This window comes from Nyctereutes procyonoides, unplaced genomic scaffold, assembly GCF_905146905.1.
Source record: "Nyctereutes procyonoides isolate TBG_1078 unplaced genomic scaffold, NYPRO_anot_genome, whole genome shotgun sequence".
Lineage (NCBI taxonomy): Eukaryota > Metazoa > Chordata > Mammalia > Carnivora > Canidae > Nyctereutes > Nyctereutes procyonoides.
Window position 1 is genome coordinate 5,396,058 of NW_026575036.1, and position 24,876 is coordinate 5,420,933.

The 24,876-nt window shown below is 35.1% G+C and overlaps 2 protein-coding genes across 6 annotated transcripts in view; one reads left to right on the top strand and one right to left on the bottom strand.

The window, feature by feature from the left end:
- The window catches only part of SLCO1A2 (solute carrier organic anion transporter family member 1A2), a 107,952-nt gene that overhangs the window by 38,577 nt on the left and 44,499 nt on the right, over nucleotides 1-24,876 (bottom strand). Inside the window, exons 4-6 of one of the 4 annotated variants that reach the window (XM_055318650.1) lie at nucleotides 10,004-10,194; nucleotides 9,553-9,658; nucleotides 4,386-4,527 (exon numbers count right to left, since the gene is read on the bottom strand). In XM_055318650.1, coding sequence (XP_055174625.1) covers nucleotides 4,386-4,527; nucleotides 9,553-9,612 — 202 coding nt within the window. In that variant the 5' untranslated portion in view covers nucleotides 9,613-9,658; nucleotides 10,004-10,194. Of the gene's footprint in view, nucleotides 1-4,385; nucleotides 4,528-9,552; nucleotides 9,678-9,767; nucleotides 9,902-10,003; nucleotides 10,195-24,876 lie in introns of those variants that run through there. The other 3 variants (XM_055318648.1, XM_055318649.1, XM_055318651.1) reach the window with 3 other exon arrangements.
- Nucleotides 1-24,876, top strand: part of IAPP (islet amyloid polypeptide) — a 57,653-nt gene that overhangs the window by 1,219 nt on the left and 31,558 nt on the right. The window contains exons 2-3 of one of the 2 annotated variants that reach the window (XM_055318652.1): nucleotides 1,145-1,353; nucleotides 16,645-16,723. In XM_055318652.1, coding sequence (XP_055174627.1) covers nucleotides 1,145-1,353; nucleotides 16,645-16,701 — 266 coding nt within the window. In that variant the 3' untranslated portion in view covers nucleotides 16,702-16,723. Of the gene's footprint in view, nucleotides 1-1,144; nucleotides 1,354-16,644; nucleotides 16,724-24,876 lie in introns of those variants that run through there. The other variant, XM_055318653.1, reaches the window with a different exon arrangement.

Genomic DNA, 24,876 nt, shown 5'->3' on the forward strand with positions numbered 1-24,876 from the left:
AAATTAAGATGAAAAATGAATATTTCAATAAGAATGAATATCTTATCCTCATCCAATCATTTACTATTTAATATTTGTTGTATAAAAACTATTTCAAATACTACGACTGGTACTAGGGACACATGAAACAATAAATAAATAAGACAAAACTCCTGCCTTGAAGAAGAATTTTGTTTCACAATGTCAACAAATATGTAAACAGATCTCTGTGGAATACCAATATTTAAAGAGGGCAAAGAAGAGAAGTCAATAGAAGAGACTGGGGAATAGTTCTGAGAAATGTTAAAGACTCTGTGTATGATTATGTAGCCTTAGAAAAATGGGATGCCAAAGTAGGTGTTAGACTGTATGTCACCTCTGGCCTTTCCTTCCATGCCTGCTTCATGCTTGAAAAGGAAGCCAAAGTCAAATTCAGATAGATATATGTTGTACAACTTATGATTTAAATATAACTTTGTGTTGGTGAATATAAGCAAGCCAGAGATTTTTGCTTATTTTTACTTCTCTCCTTAGAAGTAAAAAATAGTAGGTCCCCACATTTCCAAATGGATCTTAGAAGGAAGACTTGCTTTGAGGGGTAAATAATTCAGTGAAATATTTATCCACATCTTAGGATGAAGTTTCAAGATGAAGAAATTGAGGAGGCCCCATTCCAACGGACAAGCCCTTGACAAGAATGGCATACAGGGCTGAAAAAGGATCATAGGGAAAGGGAGGGAAAACTGAATGAGAAGTCATCAGAGAGGGAGAAAAAACACGAGAGACTCTTTAACTGGGAAACAAACTGAGGAGGGTAATTGGGTGATGGGCATTAAGGAGGGCACCTGATATGATGAGCACTGGGTATTTTACGCAACTGATAAATTATTGGAAACTACATCTGAATCTAATGATGTATTATATTTTGGCTAATTGAATTTAAATTAACAAAAAGAAAGAACCAAATACATGAGGAAGTTCTTATATCATACATTTTAAATTCAGTAATCAGTATTTTCCCTAATCCTACTATGCGTAAGGAAAACTTCTATGATGAACTTGAGAACTATAAAAATTTTTTAAACTCTCTCTCAAGTTGTTAATAATTTTCTAAGTGGTGGTATATATTTTGAAGACTTTTCTTTCCTTATATGTTTCTCTCTAGTCTACCTTGTAAGTAGAAGAGAAGTCAGCACCTACATTGTTTCATATGGACAGTGCCCCACCAAGTACAACCACACTGGCCTCTCTAGGTTTCTAAAATCCCCATCACCAAAGCCATCCATGTTGAAGGTATTATCTCTAAAAAGCCACCGTTTCAAATCCACTTCCATTTTTGAAAGAAGAAAGGAAGAGACTTCTCTGCACATAAGGGTAAGCTTATCTTTCAAATTGCCTTTCTCCTTTAGTAAAACAATCACCATGAGAGGGAATAGGAAAGGATAGATAAGATTTTATTAAGGGTGTGAGGAACAGTCTATAAAAATTCCTGAGGAAAGGTAAGCAAACTAAAACATTGATTGGTATCTATAAATTACCTCTCCCCTTCCCTTCAGCGATTATTTCAGATTTTCATCATTCTCAAGCCACCTATTGCCACTCACTTTTGATAGTTTATACTTTGTCATGAAATTTAGGGCAGTCAAGTTTCCCACCTTATGGCCTTACCACCTTCCTTCAATTACAGAGGTAGTGGTGCCCATCTGACCATCCAATGTCTAACACCCCACCTGGGCACTTCCATTTTCTCCAGATACTTACTCTAATAATTAAAATATCCCTCATATATTTTAAGTCCCTCCCTCTCAGCTGCATTTTAATTACAGATATTCCCTAGTTTCTCTCCAAACTGACAATTACCTATAGTCATAGATTCCACTTCTTCCCTTCCCATTCTTTCCCAAAGTCACTGCTCTCTTTCTACCTTCTAGTTTCTCTATCTACTCTTTAGCTAAAAGTGCTCTGGACAAGATCATCAATTATTGCATTATAAAACCTGGGGAATAATTTTCTATCCTATTTTCTAACTGTATATACTAATGCTTTTGAGACTGCTGACAATTTTTTATTTTTGAAACTTCTACTCCTTGGTATCTATCATAACATTCTCTCCTGTTTCCCTCTTAATTCCTTAACACTTTTGTGGGCTCCTTTCTTCCACTTGTTCCTTAAGTATTGGTACACTTCAGGGATCCACCCTTTGTCCATTGGACTTATCACCCGGTACCCTTTCCCTAAATAACCTCTTCTGTTCTTTAATTTTAAGAACCACCTGTTTATTCACCAATCAGTAGCTCAAGCCCAGATGGTTCCTCCAATGCTTCCAGCTCATATAACTGCCACTCAGACATCATTACTCAAAGGTCTCACTGCTACCACCACAAATAATTTGCCTAAACAGAACATATCATCAACCCATAGCTGCTACCACAATCTTGTCCTCCTTCCTCTGTTCTCTGTCTCAGCACCACTATCCATTCCACTGCTGTAAACCTGGGGGCATCTACTTTTCTCATCCACCACAACTAATCTGCCATTAAGTTCTCAGAAGATTAACTCCTAAATATTTTGTAGGTCACTCTCTTCTCTGTATTTCTACCAGTATAATCTTGACTTAGACCCACATAACTCTCTCTTGTGCTTTTGTGTTGGCCTGCTAGGATCCTCTCTGGTTGGCTGGCCACCTTCAAATGTGTCTCCAACATAGCCACAAGCATGGCCCTACTTAAAAATAACTCTATCATTTTAAATAGGCGATCTTAACCTGCAGTATATAAATAAACCTTCAAGGATCCATGGATAGAAATCAAGAGTTCCATGAACTTAAATGAGAAAAGAAATTTTATCTTTATTTTCATTAAGTTTTAATTAAAATTAATACTAGCATTTTATTTGATAGTGAGAATAGGTACAAAGTATGGTGGCATTAACAGTACTTATGATTTTGACATAGATTGTCACCAATAGAAGTTACAGATATTTGTATATGATATTATCATTGTTGCAGATACCTCAAAATATTGATCCTACTTATTACTTGAAAATTAGTGTAGATATTATATTTAGTGTGTTGGTAAGCACAAATATTACTATATGAAAAGTCATTTTAATATTTTGATAACTTTTCATATAAAACCAGGTTTCTTTTTACTTTTATAATTTTTGCTTTGTGCAAGTTCCATAGCAAGCATGCAAGGTTCTCTATAGTCCATTTCTCACCCCTATCTATTTCTCCAGACTCATATCTTAATAATTCCCACATAAACTTTGCAAGTCAATAATATTGGGCTGAATGTTACTCCGCACATACACACTACTATGCTACCTCACCCTATGCTTCTTCTTCTATTGGAATTCCCTTCATACTCATCAGACCCTGTTTATTCACCTAGAAAACTCTTTACTCATCCTTCAACATCTTCCCTAAGTAAGACTGTGTCCCTGATGTATGTTTCTATGGGACTTTGCATCTGCCTATGTCACCAAATTTACTACCTTCTATTAAAATTACTATTGTACATCGATGTCCTCCATTAGACTGTGAGCTGAGTCCAGGCAAGACTATATAAAGAGTTATTTCTAGCTCCATCACCCAGATCCAGCACACTAGTGGTCCAGAATTGAGTCTGAGGACATTAAACACTAGGAGACAGGATCAAGCATCACCTGTTTCAGTTTTGTCTCCTCAGTCCCAATTTTTCTTCCAGATATTGATTAAGTATATTAAAGACAACTTTCACCATGGAGGAAGGAGAAGCTACTCTGTGAAAGAATGGCATTCATATTTCTATGTAGCATAGTTTACAGGAGAAACCTTTCTCTTCCTTATTCTTTCCCTGTCTTCAAATCTTCCCAGTCTTCCACAAAAATCAGACAGTAAGAATAGACTTTATTCTTTCCTAAAGTTTGTTTCTGAAATAAATTCAGGGAGGTGGGAAAACAGTTTCTTCTTCCCTCTGCACTTAGAAAGAAGAATTGTTAGTCTCCCAGAAACAGCAGGAGAAGAAAAATATTCATGTTTGCCTTGGGAAATAAGATTCCTTTGTTTTCCATGATATATATCTTCTAAATAGGAAGATAGAGCTCTTAAGAATTATCAAATGATAGATTAGAAAAATTCTAAATACTCTGCTACTCATGCTAGACAGCCAAAAAACTATTAGCATAAAAAGTCCAATGATGGGATATGTGGCAATATTTAAGTGTTATTTGGGGGATAATATTTAAATGAATTGTTTTTAAGAATATTCTAAAGTTAGCAAGGCTATTCATCCATTTTGGAAAACGTGTTATTCTGTCAGATTAGATGTCCTAAAATTGCAAATAAGGAGAAAAAATTCAGACTAGCTATATAGATAAATATACAAAGAAGTAGTGCAATATAAAAAGAAGTAGTAATTCATTACCAATCTCAAAGCTCCCATTAATAAATCCGACTAGAGATGTAGGGATGTTGAATTGTCTCTCTATTTGTGTGAGCATGGAATTCATATAAGATCCAGAGAGTGTTTTGGATACAAATGCACATGTTATTGCCAACAGAAACATCTAGGGAGAAAGGAATATGAGAAAACACAGAAAAAAATTATTTTTTACCATATATTTGCCACCTGTTGACAAAATATCTTCTACCACAAGACTGATTGTCTCCAATGCCAGTAACCCTTGAATTTGAAGAAACTTTTTTGGTTTTTTTTTTTTTTTGTTTTTTTGAATTTGAAGAAACTTTTAATGTGGTCTGTTCTTCTGGTCTGTCATGTCATGTTAGCTCTTTGAAAACTCAAAGTGGGATTGATTAGTAATATTGAATTTTGTAGGTTAGAGTCTCATTATTTTATAGGCACATCCTGTACATACACAGAAATAGTCATTCTAACTAAGATATAGCTAATAGTTTAAATAGCTCCTCAGCACTATAATGCTCTCTGTAGTATAAAGAATACATATATGATAATAAAAAAAGAACAAAGCATCACACAGATGTTATTTCTATAGCAAATTCACTCAAGGTCTCTCCAAAGTAATAAAATTAGGTAACGTTAGATTGCTGCTCACTCTGTTTATTTATTTAAAGCAGTGTTATATATTTATTTATATTATAATATAGTATAGTAATTTTAAACCATTATAAATGTTTCTAAACTGAACAAGTAGTTACTATAAGAAAAAAATATGAATATAATAAATTTCTGTGTATTGAATCACATTTCTTGTATACTGATAACAGTTTCAGAGGATAGTCAGGTTAATGTGATCCATAACAAAAATCAAGGGCAGCTTAAGAAATAGAACCATTGTGATCACCAACAGCTAGTATGGTTTCACTAAAAAAATTGGAAAAATCAAAATTTTGATAGGTTTATTAAGTTAGAAAGAAACAGACTTAGATTTCAGTAAAGGATTTGGCAAAGGAGTGTTGTATACTGGGTAATAGTATAGTCAGGCAGATTATACACTGCTTCAAAACCAACAAAATCTTTCCCATTAGATTGGATAGATTTAGGTCATCCTGAATGGTGACTTCCAGCCCTATGCCATAGGGCTTTTTCCTTTGTCCCACTTAAAGATGCTTCCTTATGCACTTCCATCCTGGGAGGCTATTAAGTCTATTCTAGCCAGCATACCCAAATCCCTAAAATCCTTACCCCACTTCCTTCCACATTCCCAATTTTGAACCAACCCCACAATTTATATTGCACCTTATATATTCCCTTCAAAATTATTCACAGTCTTTTCTATTTCTCAGTCTTCAAACCAGTCAGGTGCTTTTCATGACCAGCAAATGATCTCAGGAATGTCACCCTCAAACTTCCCTCCATCTCTGCCTCTCTAATTTCCCTCCTGCCTTTGAAAGATAGGTGTCCCTTCTCCAGTACAATAAAATCCCTCCACCCATACTTTGAATCCATTCTTCCCATTTGAAATTTTGATTTATCAGTTAGTATTCTCTCTTCTATTTTCAACCTCATACTCTTTCCTGCCTCTCTTTCCACTAATTTATATATATTTTCAAGATATTTATGTCATATCTATTTATATAAATATATATTCAGATATACATATATCTATATGAATATGTATATATTTATATACATGACAGAAATATCTTATAGATATATAAGATATCTTATATCTATAGATATCATAGATATATATCTAGATATATAGTTTGTTTCTTTGTATGTGTATATGATGTATATCAATCTATATCTATATCTATATCCTCTATATCTATATCTATATCATCGAGAGAGTTTGTTTCTTTGTTTTTTCCTCCCAACCCCTGATAGTTGCTACTCCAGCTACCATCAGGCTGTTTATAAGAACAGTCTTGGTTTATTGCCTAGACTTTTTAACCTTCCATTCACCTCTTAGTTTACTACTGTCTGGCCTCTCCTGAAGTGACTCCATAAAAGGTCAAAAACAACTTCCTGATTTCTAAGTTCAATAGATACTTCTCAGTCCTCAACTAACCTGATGTCTCTGATTCATCTAAATCTGCTAATCTCTCTTTTCTTTTTGAAATTCTCTCCCCACATGCATACCTGTATGTTACCTACTTGCTAGACTCTATTCAGTCTTCTCTTTGGCCAACCCTTTCAGGATTTGTCTTGTACCCTCTACTCTTTGTGCTATATGTGCTCCCCCTAAGAAATATCACTAATGACTTTCCCTATCACCCATATGCTGAAGTCTCTCAAATGGACACACAATGTAGCTGAGACAATTGCCAGCATTCCTTAGTTGCCTCTGGTCTTGTCTAAACTTAAACTCTCCCCACTTGCCACTACCACTAATTTGGAGGTTAGTAAATATCTGTGAAATGAATTAATAAAATGTATAACTAACAAGCAGTTTCACTTCTTAAAACAAAAAATCTCTACCTTTTTAGACGGCAAACAATGTCTCATCTATATCTCAGTATCATCTCCTGCTACTTGTCCCTGGACATAATGTTCTACTTACAGTTTCTTAATTCACCATGCTATTTTACATCTCAGTGCATTTTATAGGATGGGATTCCTCTTGGAATGCTTTTCTTCCTCTCATGCATCAAATAAATATATCCTCTATCTCTCTATATAATAAAGTCAGCTCTACCATCCTTTCTATTGTGGAAACTTCCTTGCCTCTCTGCTCTCCAGGTAGCCTTGACTACTCACTTGTTACCTTTCCATCTTACCGTGTACTGTCTCTATTACAGCTCTGACAATTCATTTTATGTATTTGCTTGGATGCCTATAACCTCCTCCCTCACTATTCTATGAATAATTCAAAATATAGGATCCATATATTATTTACCTCTGTATCTTTGGTGTCTAGTAAATGCCTCAAGAATAGTAGGCACTCAATACAAGTCTGCTGAATTAATGACAGAATAAGTATTCAAAAACATCCTGAAAAAGTGGTCAGAGCTGAAAGTAAGCTGAATATAAGAGGAAATGTAACAGGATTAAATGTTCCTAAGCTAAGCTGCCTGTATCAATTCATTTGGAGAAATCTGAATAGAAATGTATGTGAAAAAGACATGGGAAATTTAAATATCAAGCTTAATATGGGTCAAATCCATTATATAGCTGAGAAGATAATATAGCTGTATCTCTAGTTGTTTATTCTTTCACAGTAAATGTCATTTGTAGAAACTGTCTCTACACTATAAATCTTTGCAGAGCACATGATTGAGAGTAAAAAATTTTCACATGGTTTTATAATTCAGGTTTTATTTTAAAAGCAAGGTCTACCAAATAACATACAAATCATATTTGGGAGAATAATTTATTTTAATTTACATTTTAAGAGTAGAAACTAGATGAATCATGACCCCAGTATTCTTTTCTAAGACACCTAGGTAGGCTGCCTAAACTGTTTTGTTCTAGTCACAAAGTGAAAGCAACCGGTGGCTATTTTGACTGGTGTCTGATGCAAAATAACATTTATATTTATGAAGCTAGTCCTAATAGCTTTTAACAGCCCACAATTTGAAGCAAACTTACTGAGGACAGTCCTCTGATGCTTTCTAAAGAATTTTGCTCAATATGCATATTTCTATGTCCAGAGAATCAAAAAAGAAAAAAATATCTGACTATTAAGCAGTTGGACCCAATTTTACCTGATAAATTTGTCCTCTCAATATTTTGCCATAGCATGAACATCAATATTTAATCTTGCCAAACTCCAAAGTAGCATGCAATATGAAATTAAGAGCAATTATTTATAAATAACAACTGACTTGACTTTTATACACAAATGCTTTTAATATTAATTTTTTCTTCCAAGTTTTTATTTAAATTCCAGTTAGTTAACATCTAATGCTATCAATAATAATAGTTAATAATTATTAAATGTTTACAATATTTTAGTCATTTTTCCAAGTATATGAAAAGGAAAAATTCCTACAAAATAGTATTGTTATTAGCTTTTTCAAGTAAGAAAATTGAAGTATAAAGAGGTTAAGAAACTTGTCTCTGGGAAATGAACTAGGGGTGGTGGAAGGGGAGGAGGGTGGGGGGTGGGGGTGAATGGGTGACGGGCACTGAGGGGGGCACTTGACGGGATGAGCACTGGGTGTTATTCTGTATGTTGGTAAATTGAACACCAATAAAAAATAAATTTATTATAAAAGAAAAAAAGAAAAAAAAAGGAAAACTTGTCCAAGGTCAAATGGCAAGTACACAGTTGAGCCCATGTATGAACACAGGGAGCCTAAGCCTAGATTCTTATTTTTAACCACTCAATTTTAGGAGAAGGATATGAGAATAGAGGGACAATTTAAGAGGAATTTTTAAAATAAATAATTAATATGGCATTTTAGGCAAAAGTAGTGTTCTAGTTCTAGATCATAATTCACCACTTTTATGCACATGAGTAGATTTTTCTCTACGTGTGTGAAGAGAAAGCAAACTTTGATAGGGAGAATTTTGGTGACAGTTTTAGTCTGAAAACCACTTGGAGGCTCTAGTGTAGAATCGAGACAAATTTCCAGATCCTTTGGTTTAAAACAAATTCAAATTTTCTTTGAAGGCAAATGGCTTTGAAGCTATACAAAAATAATGTGCTCTGAAACAGGCAAGAATACCGGAAACAGCTAACAAATGGGCATTATTCTTATAGAGAATGATTGATATGTTGCCAAAGCTTGAAGTAAACATTTGTTTTACTGGGTCATTGTGAAGTAATAATTGCATGCAGATCAACAAAGCATTTCTGTCCAATGAACCATTTTCTAGGAGAGACCCCCATACTCCTCTGGACTATAACCCCCACAAGGGTGAGCATTAAAATGACCTTTTGATCCAAGAAATCAATTCTTGCTGTAACATATTATGCACCTGAAAACTTTAAGACCTTGTCTTCCATTTAAATCCTCAAAACTATTTCTGATTAAATTGTCTGAATCAGTAGCCTTTAATTTAACCCTCAGTTATAAAACTAACTTCAGCAAAGCAAGAAATTATCAATTTATCAGATAATGTGACATTAAAAGTAAATCATTTCATGTGAAAAACTTTACAAGCTCTAAGTTAAAAAATAGTACATATACATATATACACACACACACACACAAGTCCATACCTTCAGCTTGGAAAGACATCTTATTCTATGAGTTTCAAGTCTTTTCTCAATTTCTGCCATGTTGCTCTTCTTAAGGTATTAAATCTTGATATTTCTTATTTCTATCCTTTTAAGAAGACAAAAACCTATTAATTGGCAAAATCATAAGTCGTCATTCTTTTGAAGAAAACATGGAATCTGAGTAACAATCAGAATCCATTGTATTACAAAAATACCTGAGAAGCTTTGATTCAGATCTAGAAGAAAATAATGACGTTAGAGAAAATTTAGTTGCTAATTTTCCATTGAGAAAGTTACATCAAATAACTTCAGTTACTCTTTAGTTAGATTAAAGATATTAGAATAATTTGCTATGGTCTCCTTGCAAAATAATAACCACGTGGTTAAAACAAACCATGTTTCATTTCTTTAGCCAAAACAAATAGAACCAAAGTGAGGTTTTTGGACTTACATGAAAATGCTCCTTTTAAGAACACAAAGACTTTGATTTGTGTTCGTGCTAAAAATCTGCTTCAGCAAGCCTACCAAGGCTCAAAAATCTCTATTTGGCCAGGCTCCCTCTTCAAGTTCTTTGCGTTCCAAGACTTCCCTGGAGTCTCAGGAAGGGAAACGCTTTCTGAGGCACTGCTGATTCACAGAAACCTGGGGAGATATGGAATTTTAATCATGGAAATAGCCTAAGTAAAAATAACAAATAATTCTATGATCTGGAAAAGAATCCTACAGTTTGAAGGTAGAATGTGAGGTTTAGAAGACCAAACATATAAGTGGAGATCTCTATACTTACACATTTCATAAATACAGATATATGTGCATTTTCATATGTATGATATGTAGGCACACATTTTTATATGTAAAACAAAAGGATGGCTTAAACTATTACATTCTACTAACTCCTTGTCAAAGATTTTGTCTACTATGTCTTGAAAGAAGGGGATTATTTTGTACCAAAACCAAAGTGTTTCAAGCTGGCAACACTTATTCTAGTAAATCCATTTCAAGTTGCCAGAATGATACTTTACTAGTAGCCCCAGCATTAATTTATTAAAATCCTCTGAACAATATCCATTTTAACAAGTGATCCTCAATGACATTAACTTTCTAAAACCTAATTGCTTTACCTCTATACATTTTTTTTAAGATTTTATTTATTTATTCATGAGAAACAGAGAGAGAGAAAGAGAGAGAGAGAGGCACAGACACAGGCAAAGGGAGAAGCAGGCTCCATGCAGGGAGCCCGATCGGGACTCAATCCCGGGTCTCCAGGATCACATCCTGGGCTGAAGGCGGCACTAAACCGCTGAGCTACCAGGGCTGCCCCCTCTATACATTTTCTGAAGGCAACAGCCACTGAGCTGTTACATATGATTTTAAATCTCTCTACTCATTCCCTCACAGATAACAAACATTTATTGGAAGACTGCTATGTACCAATCATAGTGCTAAGCACAGGATTTTAGCAGTGAACAAGACAGATAAGTTCTCTTATAGATCATATAAACTAGTTAGAAAGGTGTAGGCCTCTGTGAAATGTACTTGGACTCAGATCCCAAGGAACTTATATTTTTATTGAAAAGGGTGAAACTTTTAAATAAAACACTTTAGAATAGAACTGAACAGCATATGGTCGAATACAAATTGGTACATAAGTGGTGAAAGTTTCATAGATCATAAATGAAAATGATTAGAAGCTTGGTAAATCTGAATAGCATACAAATGAACTCATGCTGAAGTCCCCCACATAAAATGCCAAATCACCTTAATTATGGATCAAGTACATGGCACTAGTTTTGGAAAGACCAAGAGATGGAATTAATTTTTTAAAAGAATAGGAACTGCTATTTTTTGGTCCTTGTTTGTAATATCTGCTTTTATCAGAAACCTCTCAACTGCCCTCATTCTTCTTTCTTTGATTTAGAATCCAGTCTTCCTCCTCTCTCTTTTTTTCTTTCTATTCTTCTTGACAATATCTGAACCCAATTATGGTCACCCAATCAAACAATAAGAGGGAGAAAACTTTTTCCTCTTCCATATCAAAGTTGGCTTCACTCTTTTTAGTGGATAAAGTCATGACTATTCTGAATACCTATTTTTCCCATGCAGCCACAGGAGGTGGAGTTAGTGACACAGAAAATCACTACAAAGGGGAATTCTCTAGTTCCATCCCTGCATTGTGATACGATGTACCCACCTTGAGCAATTTTTGTTACCTGGCCTCAAAGATTTGTTTAAAATGTGTTTACTGTCTTGAGAGAAGTTTTATAAACAGTTGTCTTGACTGGGATAAGAGGTAGTGTTTGAAGCTAGGCACTTGGAAGGAATTCAATGTGATTGAGTTAACACTGAGCATTCCCCCCAAAACATTTTAGCTTTTCAGACACATTTAAAAAATTTTAATGGGGGAAAATGAATGAATGGATGGATAAAATCTATTCTGTTTATTTAATAACATCCATGAAATCCAATAGTTAATGTCACAATCACTGTTGAGCACTTTGGCTCCAAATCAGGGAATGCACGTGTTGTTTCTCCATATCCTTGTGGCCTTGCAAATGCCAGCCATGTGAACAGACTCCTTTTGTTAGCACAATGTTGTTTATACGGTGACTTCTGCTCCTGGAACCACAGTGTCACCAACAAATCCCATCAATCATTACTGTTAATGAAAACAACTTGCTCAAGTTTTATTAAATGGAGAAGCATTTTCTTTCTTTAACTCTTCTCAGCATTTAAATGAAGGCAAGTAATTCTTTAGTATGCATTCTCTACAAACGTGATTGAGTTTCTTCCAGGCCTCCTGGTCACAACCCTGTTGAGATTCTTTGTTTTTGTTTTTGTTTTTAGTTGTGGTAAAAACACTTTATAGAATTGTTAACTAAATTCATATTTTAGGTCGTTGGACCTTAGAGCTATTTCATCTTGCATGATTGAAACTCTATAACCATTGAATAGCAACACAGTGAGGGTAGTGGGTTGGAAGGGAGTGTTGGCACCTTGGGTTGTCAGCCCTTAATGGTATGTCTCAATCACAAAAGAATACAACATTTAACAAAGCAAATAAATGGTCATATTTGTGCTTTTTCCCAAGTGTTAAGTATCTATACATTGTTCTTTATTACTATAAATAACCAGAGGAAAATGTGTATGTTTAATTTTGCATTATTCTATACTATTGAATGAATAAAATGAAGACTTTCCTTTATCATGGCAAAACTGGTAGTACATAACACGAAGAAGACTTAACAGAACATCCTTCCCCCAGGAAGAAAAGAGAGGGCTGCCCCAGCAAAAATCTTATGAAAATTATTTATTTCCAGAGTCTTCAAGTCACTCCTAGTTCTGCAAGAGAAGAACCACCTCTTGGTGGTATCCAGCTGAAATAATTTCAGCCAATACCAAATCAAGTTAAGCGCCAATAAGGCTTGTATAGAAGCAATAATACTACTTTGTGTGGTGCCTTCCACATTATTTGTTTTCTATTAGTTCATTTTCATCTGAAATCAAAAAATAAGATAATGTGGGTAGCCCTGGTGGCTCAGCAGTTTAGCGCCGCCTGCAGCCCAGGGCGTGATCCTGGAGACCCTGGAGTGGAGTCCCACGTCAGGCTCTCTGCGTGGAGCCTGCTTCTCCCTCTGCCTGTTTCTCTGCCTCTCTCTCTGTCTCTATGAATAAATAAATAAAATCTTAAAAAAATAAGATAATGGATTCTGTAAATCAGCCTTACAAGTATTAAGTATTATTTTAGTTCCTACATTCAGAGGAGGTACCAGGAATGCATGACTCCAGGCCAAAATAGAGGCGAAATTTAACTGGGTCATAGACTCAGACACTGATTCTACCATGGAAGCAAAGTATGGAACACACAATAACACAAGCAAAACCTACCATCAGCAGCAATCCAGTAATAAAAATACCTAACCTGTTACTTTGGATAACATACCATTTAACTCCAGATAACAGACCAAAACGTGGAAAAGTAAATGTGAAACCTGCTCTAAATCTTTAGGAGAACTGGCTGTAAATATCATCAGTATTATATCCCATGCCAAGTCATGCTAGAGAATGGTCAAATAATTATGGGAATAACCATTGTTTTCCACATTTGCAATTTTTTAAAAAAGATTTATTTATTTTTGAGAGAGAGGACAAGAGCACAAGTGGGGTGGAGAGCAGAAGGAGAGAAACTCAAGCAGATTCCCTGCCGAGTTCAGAGCCTGACCCTAGCTTGATCTCATGACCCTGAGATTATGACCTGAGCTTGAAACCAAGAGTCAGAGGCTCAATCAACTGAGCCTCTCAGGCACCCCTTCCACACTTGCAATTTATAAACTCTTTCATTTCTTCAGATTATTATCCCATTTTTTCCTTCCTTTTGCCTGTATAGACCTAATTTTGGATAGAAAAACATATTCCTTAATTTAATTATGGCACATAGATACTGAATTTCTCCTTTTTCTCATAGAGATAAGCTTTTATGTTTATAAAGCTCCCCAAATAACTGAAAATCCAATAAAATGTTTACATTTCCCCCAAACCCATTATTTGTTCATTCACATTCAAGGAGGCAGCCAGATATAATAAAAATGTCAGAACTTGAAGCCCAGTTAGTGAATTCTAGTTCAGTTGTGAGTTGTTTAAATCTTTTAGCCTATATTTTCTTACCTATGATGTGGGATAGCTATATGTTTATGCCTACCTTTTAAGATTGTTAATGAAGATTGTTATAAAATTTACATAATATCCCTGTGGGGTTGTTGGAATAAAGTAGTTATTTTATTAATGGTTAATTATATTAATAGTTATTATATTGATGATTATTCATTCATTCCCCAAATATTTATGAAGACTTTACTATGTTCCAAGCACAGTAGTTGGTGCTAGGGATACAAAGATGAATAATAACATATGTGCCTGTTCATAAGCTATTGAGAGAAATAGACAATTAAATGATAAACATAGCTAGCTAGTGTCATAACACAGGCAATTTAAGCTAAGTAATGGGAAGAGACAATTAAAACTTTTTTGGGGTATTCATTTGTAATATCATTTGAATACAGCACCATAGTTCAAGTACTTGGATTTTTAAATGAAACACAACTGGTCTAAAAGCTTGCTGTTAAACTAGCTGTGTGGTTTTGTACGAGTCACCTTATTCTATCTACACAATGAAGACAGTCTCTACCTTTGTATCAGCCAAGGTCCAGACAGGATAATAGAACTCATGACAAGTAGTTCAGTAAAGAAATTTAATATGGAAAACCAGTTATAAAAGTATAATAAGAGTTTAAAAGCCAAACTAGGCAAATGGTGTGCAATCTAGAGATTTATACCAGTGAGAAGTCACTCCCACGCCTATGACTGTATCAAAAAGGGAAAAGACTTGATCTGTAGGAGCAGGAGTCCCCAAGGTTGGGGAGGCACTACTACCTCTGAAGTTGTCAGAGGCACCACCTGTCAGATATTGGACATGTCCTGGCTTTTCTTCTCTTTACAACCTTGTCAAAACTTCAGAAAGAATCACTGAAGTAGTAATTAGTAAACTTCTACTGTGCACACACCAAAAAAGATACTTTTCAAAACCAGGAGCACTCAAACCCAATCATGGAATGAGGCTCAGGAGTATATTATTAGAAAGAATCTTATGTAGTAAGAGAATAGTGTCTGTTTCATTTTTGCAGTAGTTGGTCAGAATATTAGAATTTTCTCAAATGATAGTGAATTGTTCAGTGGTTACTTCATACCAACCTTGAGAAATAGTTTAAGTTTTGTTTACAATTTCCAGAAGCATAAGCAAGAAATAACCCACATTTCCAGTTAGTCTTGCAAAAATAAGCTAAGGTAAGCTTTGTATGGGTAAACTAGTTTTGTCTGCTCCAGGAATTTCCAAGATTGATCTTGTCTGTTTTAATTTTGACAACTCCAGTCTCACACCAATACTGCCATCAACAACCTAACAGGAAATCAGATGCTTAGACAGCCTGAGAAATTTTTCAGAAGTCAGTGTCTTGGGATACAAAGAGGATGAGAAGACAGGAGGCAGAAAAACAAATACTCAATACAACCACAGTTGCATAGGATTAAGATAATATGTAATAAACGTGTAACATGATGCCAGCACACAGTCAACACTCAGTGAAGGGTAGCTATTTGTATTACTGGATAATATACATTCAATCATTAATGCTCTAAAGTCTCAGTAATAGACTCTAGCTATTTGATTGGTCACATAATTGGCCAACTCCTAACATTACATATACAGACATTTCAATCTCCATATAATACCCAATAAGACGTGAGACTTTGCACCAGATGAACTGATTTTCAACTGATTCATACATTAATAAATTACTTTTACATCATGTAAACACAATTGTAGTCACCAAATCTTCACACAACAAGGCATATCTGGGATTCTTTTTTCAAGTTACATATGGGGGAAATGTCCAAGGAGATCTGAGATACATAGTCTTAGTTACCCCTAAGTGCTTTGTGAGACTGCTTCAACAGCCAAGTTTTTAAAGAACATCACAGTCAGAAGGAAAACCTTCCCATAGTGGGAGAAGAAAAGGGGGGAAAATAACATTCTTATTCCTTATTCTTACTATTTCCTTTTATATGAATAGTATTCTATTGGCATGGCATGCCTTTACTCTCTCTGTAACCTCACTTACTCCATGTGAGATGGCTGATATGACCCACTGACTTCTTGAAGAAGCCTATGTATTTGGAAGTCAACTGTAAGGAAGCATGCTTGCCAGCAGGAGTAAGCCACATTCCCTCATATCAGCTTGTTAAGTACTAACAGTGATATTTTGGACGTTCCGTGTTATACTTCTCTGTTTTATTTTTCTATGGACTCAGGATGGGAGCAAAGCTGGTATTAATCGATATCCATTTATTGGACACTGTTAAAGACCCCAAATACAAGGAAAGCACAAATAGCAGATTTTCCTGAAGGGCTATAACCAGATTGGGAAAACATAAGATCTATTATAATATTTACAATGTGATATTTTATGTAAAACTATATATAATTGGAGATAATAATAAAAATAAAAATAATAATAATAATTATATACTACTTTATTGTAGGCACTGTTCCAGCAGCTTTATGGATGTCAATCCAGAGATTCTCATAAAACTCTATGACGTAAACATTTATATTTTAAAGCACAGTTAGTTTTTTATTTTGGTGAGTTTTAAAGACTTTATTTAAATTCAACTAATTAGCATATACTGTATTATTGGTTTCAGAAGTAGAGGTCAGTGATTCATCAGTCTTTTATAATACCCAGTACTCATTACACCACACACCGTCCTTAATGTCCATCACCCAGTTACCCCGTCCCCAGCAACCCTCAGTTTGTTTCCTAGGATTCAGAGTCTCTTATGGTTTGTCTCCCTCTCTGATTACTTCTTGTTTTATTTTTTCCTCTCTTCCCTTATGATCCTCTGTTTTGTTTTTTAAATTCCACATATGAGTTAGATCATATGATAATTGTCTTTCTCTGATTAAATTATTTCACTTAGCATAATATTCCCTAGTTCCCTCCACATCATTGCAAATGGCAAGATTTCATTTTTTTGATGGCTAAGTAGTAGTCCATTTTATATATATAATATAATATATAATATAATATATATACATCTTTTTTTTAAAGATTTTATTGATTTATTCATGAGAGACAAACACACACAGAGAGAGGCAGAGACACAGGCAGAGGGAGTAGCAGGCTCCATGCAGAGAGCTTGATATGGAACTCAATCCAGGGTCTTCAGGATCACACCCTGTGCTGAAGGCAGCACTAAACCCCTGAGCCACCAGGGCTGCCCATAACACATCTTCTTTATCCATTCATCTGTTGATGGACATATGATATGACATCAATAATATCCCAACTTTAAAGATGTGGAATTACAGCACAGATAAGTCAAGTAATGTGTGCAAGGACACACAGCTTGTAAGTGTCAGAGCCAGGATTGAGACCCATGCAGTCTGGCCTTAGAGACTATGAACCATTACCCTAATCTGCCTCTCCACCATGGTGTGGGGTGTTTGTGTGTGTGTGTGTGTGTGTGTGTGCGCACGTGTGTGTTTACTGTTGTATTCATTTAGATAAAATACTAAAAGGCCAAAACCAGAATCTAAAAGTGGTTATCTCTGGATGGTTGATTTTGTTTTATTTTTCCTTTGGAAATTTCTTTGCTGTTTTCCACAAGAGTACTTATACTATTTTTTATTGATCTTTAAAAACATAAAGGAAAAGAATGCCCACCATTGGAATTGATAAGACCATATCACATTTCTAATCCTTGTTAATGTTATATTCTTAACTACTTCTATTTTTTCTTGTTACTCTATCTTGCTATCACTAAGAACTTTTGTTTGTCTCCTTTTTCTTTCTCTTCTCTTTGATTATTTGGGCTTTAATTTAGCTAAACAACCCATGGCACCCATGATTTTCCTTACTGGAGCCACTGAAAGAGCTGGAAGGCACCTGGAGTTTCTATGCAGAATTTTCTATTGGATGTGGTTACAGGCCATAAAGGTATCCATTCCAATTTTTAATTTGGGATTAGTAAATAAAACAGTTGTTTAAATTATATAAAGGGAACAGTTTTGAATGAATACATATCAAGCAAGAGGCTAATGGACTAGCATTAATCACATGATTAGGCACATGACTGGCCTCTCCTTCAAGTTAACCCTCAGATGAATTTGTCAGCATGGCAGCTTGGATCATTAGACAATTTTAAATTGTCTCTATTCACAGTCATAAGCTATTTTATTTTACCTCTAATGGGCCACTGAATAAAGATGATAAGTTTGAAGGGCATTGATGTTAAGATATAACCTAAGGGGGAACATTAAAAAATAATAATTTTATAAATTTTCCTCAAGGTTATCTTCATTGGATCATTAAGCTTCATTCATGTAACCAAAATTTTTACCTAACCAAAATTTTTACCTAGTACCTTCTTTTATGGTCCCATTGTTCCTAAACAATTTTTGAAAAGGAATAAGACATGGAAAATTGAATGTAGATGTCTTTTCATACTCAGAGAAATATCTGCAAATAATAACATAAAAGCCATTCTTTTATTTCCTCAATTTGAAAAAAATTCAAACATTATAAAACAGCTTACTGATTTTTAAAACTTTTTAAACACTCTAGATGTAAAAATTTTTAACAACATATCAGCTTTTTTAACACCTTTATAGTTAAGTACCAACCTACACTTTTATATATTATTCCCTGCAGCCAAATACAAAATAACGTCATTTTTAAATTTGTTTCTTAACGGATCATGCATTTTTCTCACAACACTAATTTAAAATAAGGAAGTGTATACCTATGTTAAATAATATGATACACATGACAAGAAATTTGCTTTCATTCTTAATATTAACAAATATTTTAATTAAATAAAGCTAATAATTGCCTACAAACAGGTAGAATCAACTACCTGTTGATTTTTAAATAAACTTTGTTTTAATTTATGAAAATTTTCAAAAGATTGTGCTTTACCATGAGGGAGAATAAGACTCTTGTACAAACCCAAAGAAATTGGTAACACTGGTCCAGTCAAGTTCTCAGTGGCAAATATGGAAACAGCCATAATATATATGTATGCTCACAAAACACTGTAAAGCACCTTTACACACTTTTGTTTTGACTAATATCTAAAATATCACTGAAGTCCATGATTCTTAGCCAGAATATATTTTAATCGTTGGCCTGCTGGCCTATCTTTCTACCTATTCCGATGATATAACACTCCCCACCAGAACTGAATCTTATTAGAGTATAAATGAAGAGTTTCGTTTATTGGATCTGCTTCTTTAAGCAGCAGTATTGTTTTAGCAATGTCTATTTTGGTAGAGCTTCAAACATAGAGAAAAGTTGCAAGAATATACAGAATTTCCATATGCTCTATTTTTTGTATCAGGTTAAATTCCAGTTAGTTAACATACAGTGTAATATTTGTTCAGAATTTCTATATAGTCTTTATTCAGATTCATCAATTAGTTACCCTTTGCATCGTTTGCTTCCCTGTTCCCTCCCTTGTCCATCCCTCCCCCCTTCTCTCTGATTCTCTTTGCATATATGTACTGTCTTCCCCACTACTAAGCCATTTGAATGCATTGGAGATATTGTGGTCCTTTCTAACTAACTATTTCTGTGTGTATTTTAAAAAAAATGGACATTCTTTTATATAATCAGAACACAATTTTCAAAGCCTGAGAATTTAATATTAGTTAAGTATTCTTATCTAATCCGTGGTTTGTATTCAAATTGTGCCAATTATCCTAATAATGTTACAGCTTTTCTGGATTTTGCTTTTTTTTTAAGATTTTATTTATTTATTTGAGAGAGAGAGAGAGAGGAGTACAAGTTGGGTGGCGGAGGAAAGGCAGGGAAGGCTGGGGAGGGAGAGGGACAAGCAGACTCTCTGCTGAGCAGGGAGCCATATATCGGACTCAATCCCTCCAGATCATGACCTGAGCTGAATTCAGAGGTTTAACTGAATTAGTACCTAGATGCCCCTAGCTTTTCTGTTTTAATGACCCTGGATTCAATCCAGCACTGTGCACTGTATTTCATTGTTATATCTTAGTATATTTTGATCAGGAACAGTTATTCAACCTTATTTTTTTCTTTTACTTTCCTTTTTTTTTTTCCTTTTTCTTTTTGGTGTTTCTTGACCTTGAAAATTTTTTGAGTGTAGGTTAGTTGCTTTGCAAAATGTTTCTCAATCTGAGTTTGTCTGATGTTTCTTCATGATTAACTTTTAGTTACACATTTGAACAGGAATACTACTGAAGCAATATGTCCTCTTCAGGGCATGTGATCTGAAGACACATGATGTCAGTTTGTTCAGTTTTGCAAGTGTTAGCTTTGATCACAGTGGTGAAAGTATATCTGCCAGTTTTCTTTCTGTATAGCTATTATTTTCTCTTTGTAATTCATAAATAACTTCTATGGAAATACTGTTTAATAGTGGTAGGGAGAATTATAACAGATTCCCTGCATCTGCTGGATGGAGGGAGGATGTGCTTGTCTTGGGCTCAATGTGGAATTTAAACTTCTAGCAAAAATCAAATAGGAAAATTCAAAAAAAATAGAAAATAAGAGAAATACAAAAAATCTAAAAATAAATAGACTATCATCTCTTTAAATGAAAATATGATATTTTACTCATAAAAAAGAGCTTCTTCTACAAAAGAGCATCCCAAACTATGTGCCACTTATATAGTGAACAGGTTAAAGGTGTGGTGAGATATTAATAGCCAAAAGATGGCCAGTCTGGCTTTGGGGCAACCAGAGTCCCTAAGACTGGTCACCTCCAGCTGGGAGCATACACTTTTGTTTGCACTGGTCTGCAACACATATAGTTATCTTTTATGTGTGCCATAGAAAAAGTTCTAAGGCACCTAGAAAATTGTTGTTCTGTTAATCAATAGGTCATAAATACCCGCTGAATAAGTTAACAATCTATAAATCTTTTCTATAAATTCTCACTTCTAAATCATGTATTTTGAAGCAAATATTCTTTTAAAAAAGAATATTTATTTATTTGAGAGGAGAGAGAAAGAGAGAGAGAGAGAGTAAGCATGTACAGGAGGAGAGGCAAAAGAAGAGGGAGCAGGGAGCCTGACGCAGGGCTTGATCCCAGGACCCTGTGATCATGACCTGAGCCCAAGGCAGATGCTTAACAGACTTAGGCACTTAACCACCTACACACTCCTTGAAGCAAATATTGTAAGTTCATAATACTATAGGTCAGTGTGAATCGCATGATTTCTTGAAGTTCAGGGTGCAGAAATCAAACTGTCATAGACTTTCTTAATTATGATGTTAATACATACATGTACATGTTAATACATACGGTTGTGCAAATTACATTAAAACTATATGATTGAATAAAGGCACCATTAACTAAGTCTTTTCTTTCTCAAGTATACTGAAGTCCAACCAATATAAATCAATCATATAATAATAAACAGAAGTTTGCCTGAGAAAGAATGTTCAGCACATTTCTTCTGGTCAGGAGAAAATTATATTTCTGGGCTAATGAAAACTGCCAAGGTCAGTTATGACACAAAGTAATTTCTGTGTGTCCATTTTATCTACATCAGAATCTTGGCTGATCTGATTTTCTTTCCTACGTGGCCAGAACTCAGAAAATACAATGAAAACTAAACGGTGGGGTGTGTCTCGTCCTTTGTATCTGGTACTAGGGAGCTGTCTCCATCCTATTTTATCTTCCTGATACTTATGCCAATGCAAATGAGGTGGATAAAAATAACTGGGCACTTCCTTTGGAGATCTGCCACCGTGGCAGAGGAGATTGTTAAAAGCTTTATAATTAAAGCTTTATTTAATCCCACCTGTTCCCCTTCTAAGTGTCCTTGAATCAATTTTGTTGTCTTCTCTCCTTTGCTACACCTTTGTCCAATTTGCCCGCTTGTCTAATATGTTCTCAATGTTAGCACTTTGATTTAGTAAGGCAAAATAATTCTTTCTCCTTTATTTGATTACATAACTCTCCCTATCCCTTTGTATAGTTTTGGTCAATAAACATACCATGTATACCTAATACATACAGACGGTCTTCTAGATGCTTGGAGGATGAGTAGCTTTAGAAGATGTCATTTTGGGGCACCTGGGTGGCTCAGTTGGTTAAGTGTCGGCCTTTAGCTCAGATCATGATGGAGCTGATGGTCCTGGGATCGAGGCCCTGCTCAGCAGAGGAACTGCTCTCCCTGCTTGTGCTCTCACTCTCTCTATCAAATAAGTAAATAAAAATCTTAAAAAGAAAAAAATATGTGGTCTCTCTCTATAGAAGGCCTATGGCTTGATAAATAAGACATCTAATTGCGGCAACTGTAATTCAAGCTATGTCCCACCAATGCATAGGCTAAGGAACAAGAATGTCGGTTCTGGAGCCAGATTGACTCCAGCCCTGACTCACAACTTTCTAGCTATGTGTCCTTGGCAAAAGTATCCAACTTGTTTCATTATCAGTAAAATCTACTGAATAAGAGTACCTACCTCAGAGGTTTGTTGTGAGCTACTATGAGAGACATGAGCATCATGCCTGTAACACAGAAAGTACTAAAAAATATTAGTTATTATTATTATTACTTATTTAAGGAGGAAAAGATCACTCTTAACTTAGGAAATCACAAGAAATTTCACAAATTAGGCACCACTCAAACTGAACTTGAAAGGTAGAGGCTAGACAGATCAAGGGAGGCGAGAAGGCATTCCAGACAGAAGACTAAAAGAGCCAAAGTCTGGCATGAAATAAGCAGACTTCTCCAAGAAGCTCTGCATTTCTGCATATGCCAGTGTATGGGAGCTGGGGCCACCACCTGAAAGAGGGTTTTGGTAATGATTGAGACAAAATGGCCCATGGTTGCTTCTCTTCTCAGTCCTTCCCTCTCCTGCTGTTTCTAACGTGATGTTTTCTCTGTGTGTAAAAGTCAGGGATGGATTAGATGATTATATTAATTTCCTGAATGGGAAACTCCAAATCATTATGGGATTGGTTGAAAGTCACATACTAGATTATTTGTAGGAGCAAGCCATCACCTCCCCAGCCCCCAAAGCAGTCCCTCATCAGCAGGCCTTTGGTGTCTCCCCAACCCTGTCCTCCTAAACCCCCAACACACATGTGCATGTGTGCCCACATGCAAATAGACAGGCATATGAGCACACACATGTACACAAACACCCAGGCATGCACACACATGCATCTTATTTTCCATCTGTCTACAAGTAGACAAATGTACATTCTAGTGTGAACACTTAGAGGAAATAATTTCAGTTTTGTCTCTGTTAACCCAAAGTGGTGACTGGTTTCAAGACAAAGGGGAAGAAGAAAGTAGCCCTGTAGTCTGCTGTTTAGGACATTTCTGAGTAAGCAGAACCACAAAAAATTTCATGCAAACCAGTTAGAGCTCACTTTATTGGGCATGAAGGAGAAAGTGGAGCTGATGAAAATCTGATCTTCCCCTGTCCCCCAAATGATGTGAATAAGGCAAGCACAAAAACCATTATTTAATACTAGAGAAAGCTGAATAAAAGTAATTTTTTAAAAATTACTTAGGAAATAGTCACACTAGCTCTCTGCATTTTAAGTTAATAGATTCTTGCCAACTTTGCTATTTACTTGAAACTGCATGTGATTGACATCAGTATCCCAAGCAGTCAAAATATTATCTCAAGTTAGCCAAACCAATTTTTTAAGCAGTTCCCCTAATGATGTCATTTAGGATAGATAGACATGTTAAAAACATAACTTGAAATACTTCAAAGTTCATCTAAATCATCTTAATTGCTTGCAAATTAACTATCTTTCACAAAGGGCTTTGATTAATACAACCTAAAGAAAGAAATATGATGTAAGTTGACTGTAGCTCAAAGACTTCATGTTTTCTCAAGTTTTTCAAAAAAAAGCTCATTAATTATGATTCATCAGTCACTGGCTTATGGAACTAGATAACATTTTACGTTCATTACTCACCAGGCCATAATTCTGATTCTGTGGAAATGTGACTGTCTTCGAATTCATCATACAATGGCAAAAGGTTCTTGATTAGCAAAATAGCTAATAGATGTAATTTACTAAAACACTTTTGTTTAAAACATCATTGGCCCCAGCAATATAGAGAAATTTTAATTAAATACTGTTGGTGGTCCATTAACTCTTTCCTTAAGGTTAGCCCAGAATAAATAGTTGTCTATCCAATGGGATTTTAAGTAAACTAATTCCAGACTAATCAACCTCAAAAAGTTAAAAATTTCATATACTTCTTCTCAATAAGGTATTACAGAGTTCCTGTTAAAAATGTACTTCCATGTATAAAAGAGGCTCAGTCAATATGTGTAAATTAGCTAATAGTACATCAGCCACTATCAGATTGCCTTGTGTACAGTGAAATGCGTGGTCAATAGACATATCTGATCACATATGAAGGTCTGCCACATGTATCCAGTCAGGCTAAAACACCTGCATATACTGTGAGAAACCCACACACGTGTACACACCCATGTGATACACATCTGTCATCTTGAAGGTCAAATTATCAATGTCACTTATTTCCCTCCTTAGTCTATATGAAAAATGACAGGCTAAATCAAAGACTAACTTCTATGAGAAAATATTTTTTCAGTCCCTCTTGTTCTTCTCCCTTTCTCTTAACTTTTCAGGTATGTCCCTCAGGGATCTCATTTTGTTCCTTTCCAATGTGATACCAGCTAACTAAAGGTATCATTCTCATTAAAAGGTAACATCCTCTTCCTCCTTACCCGG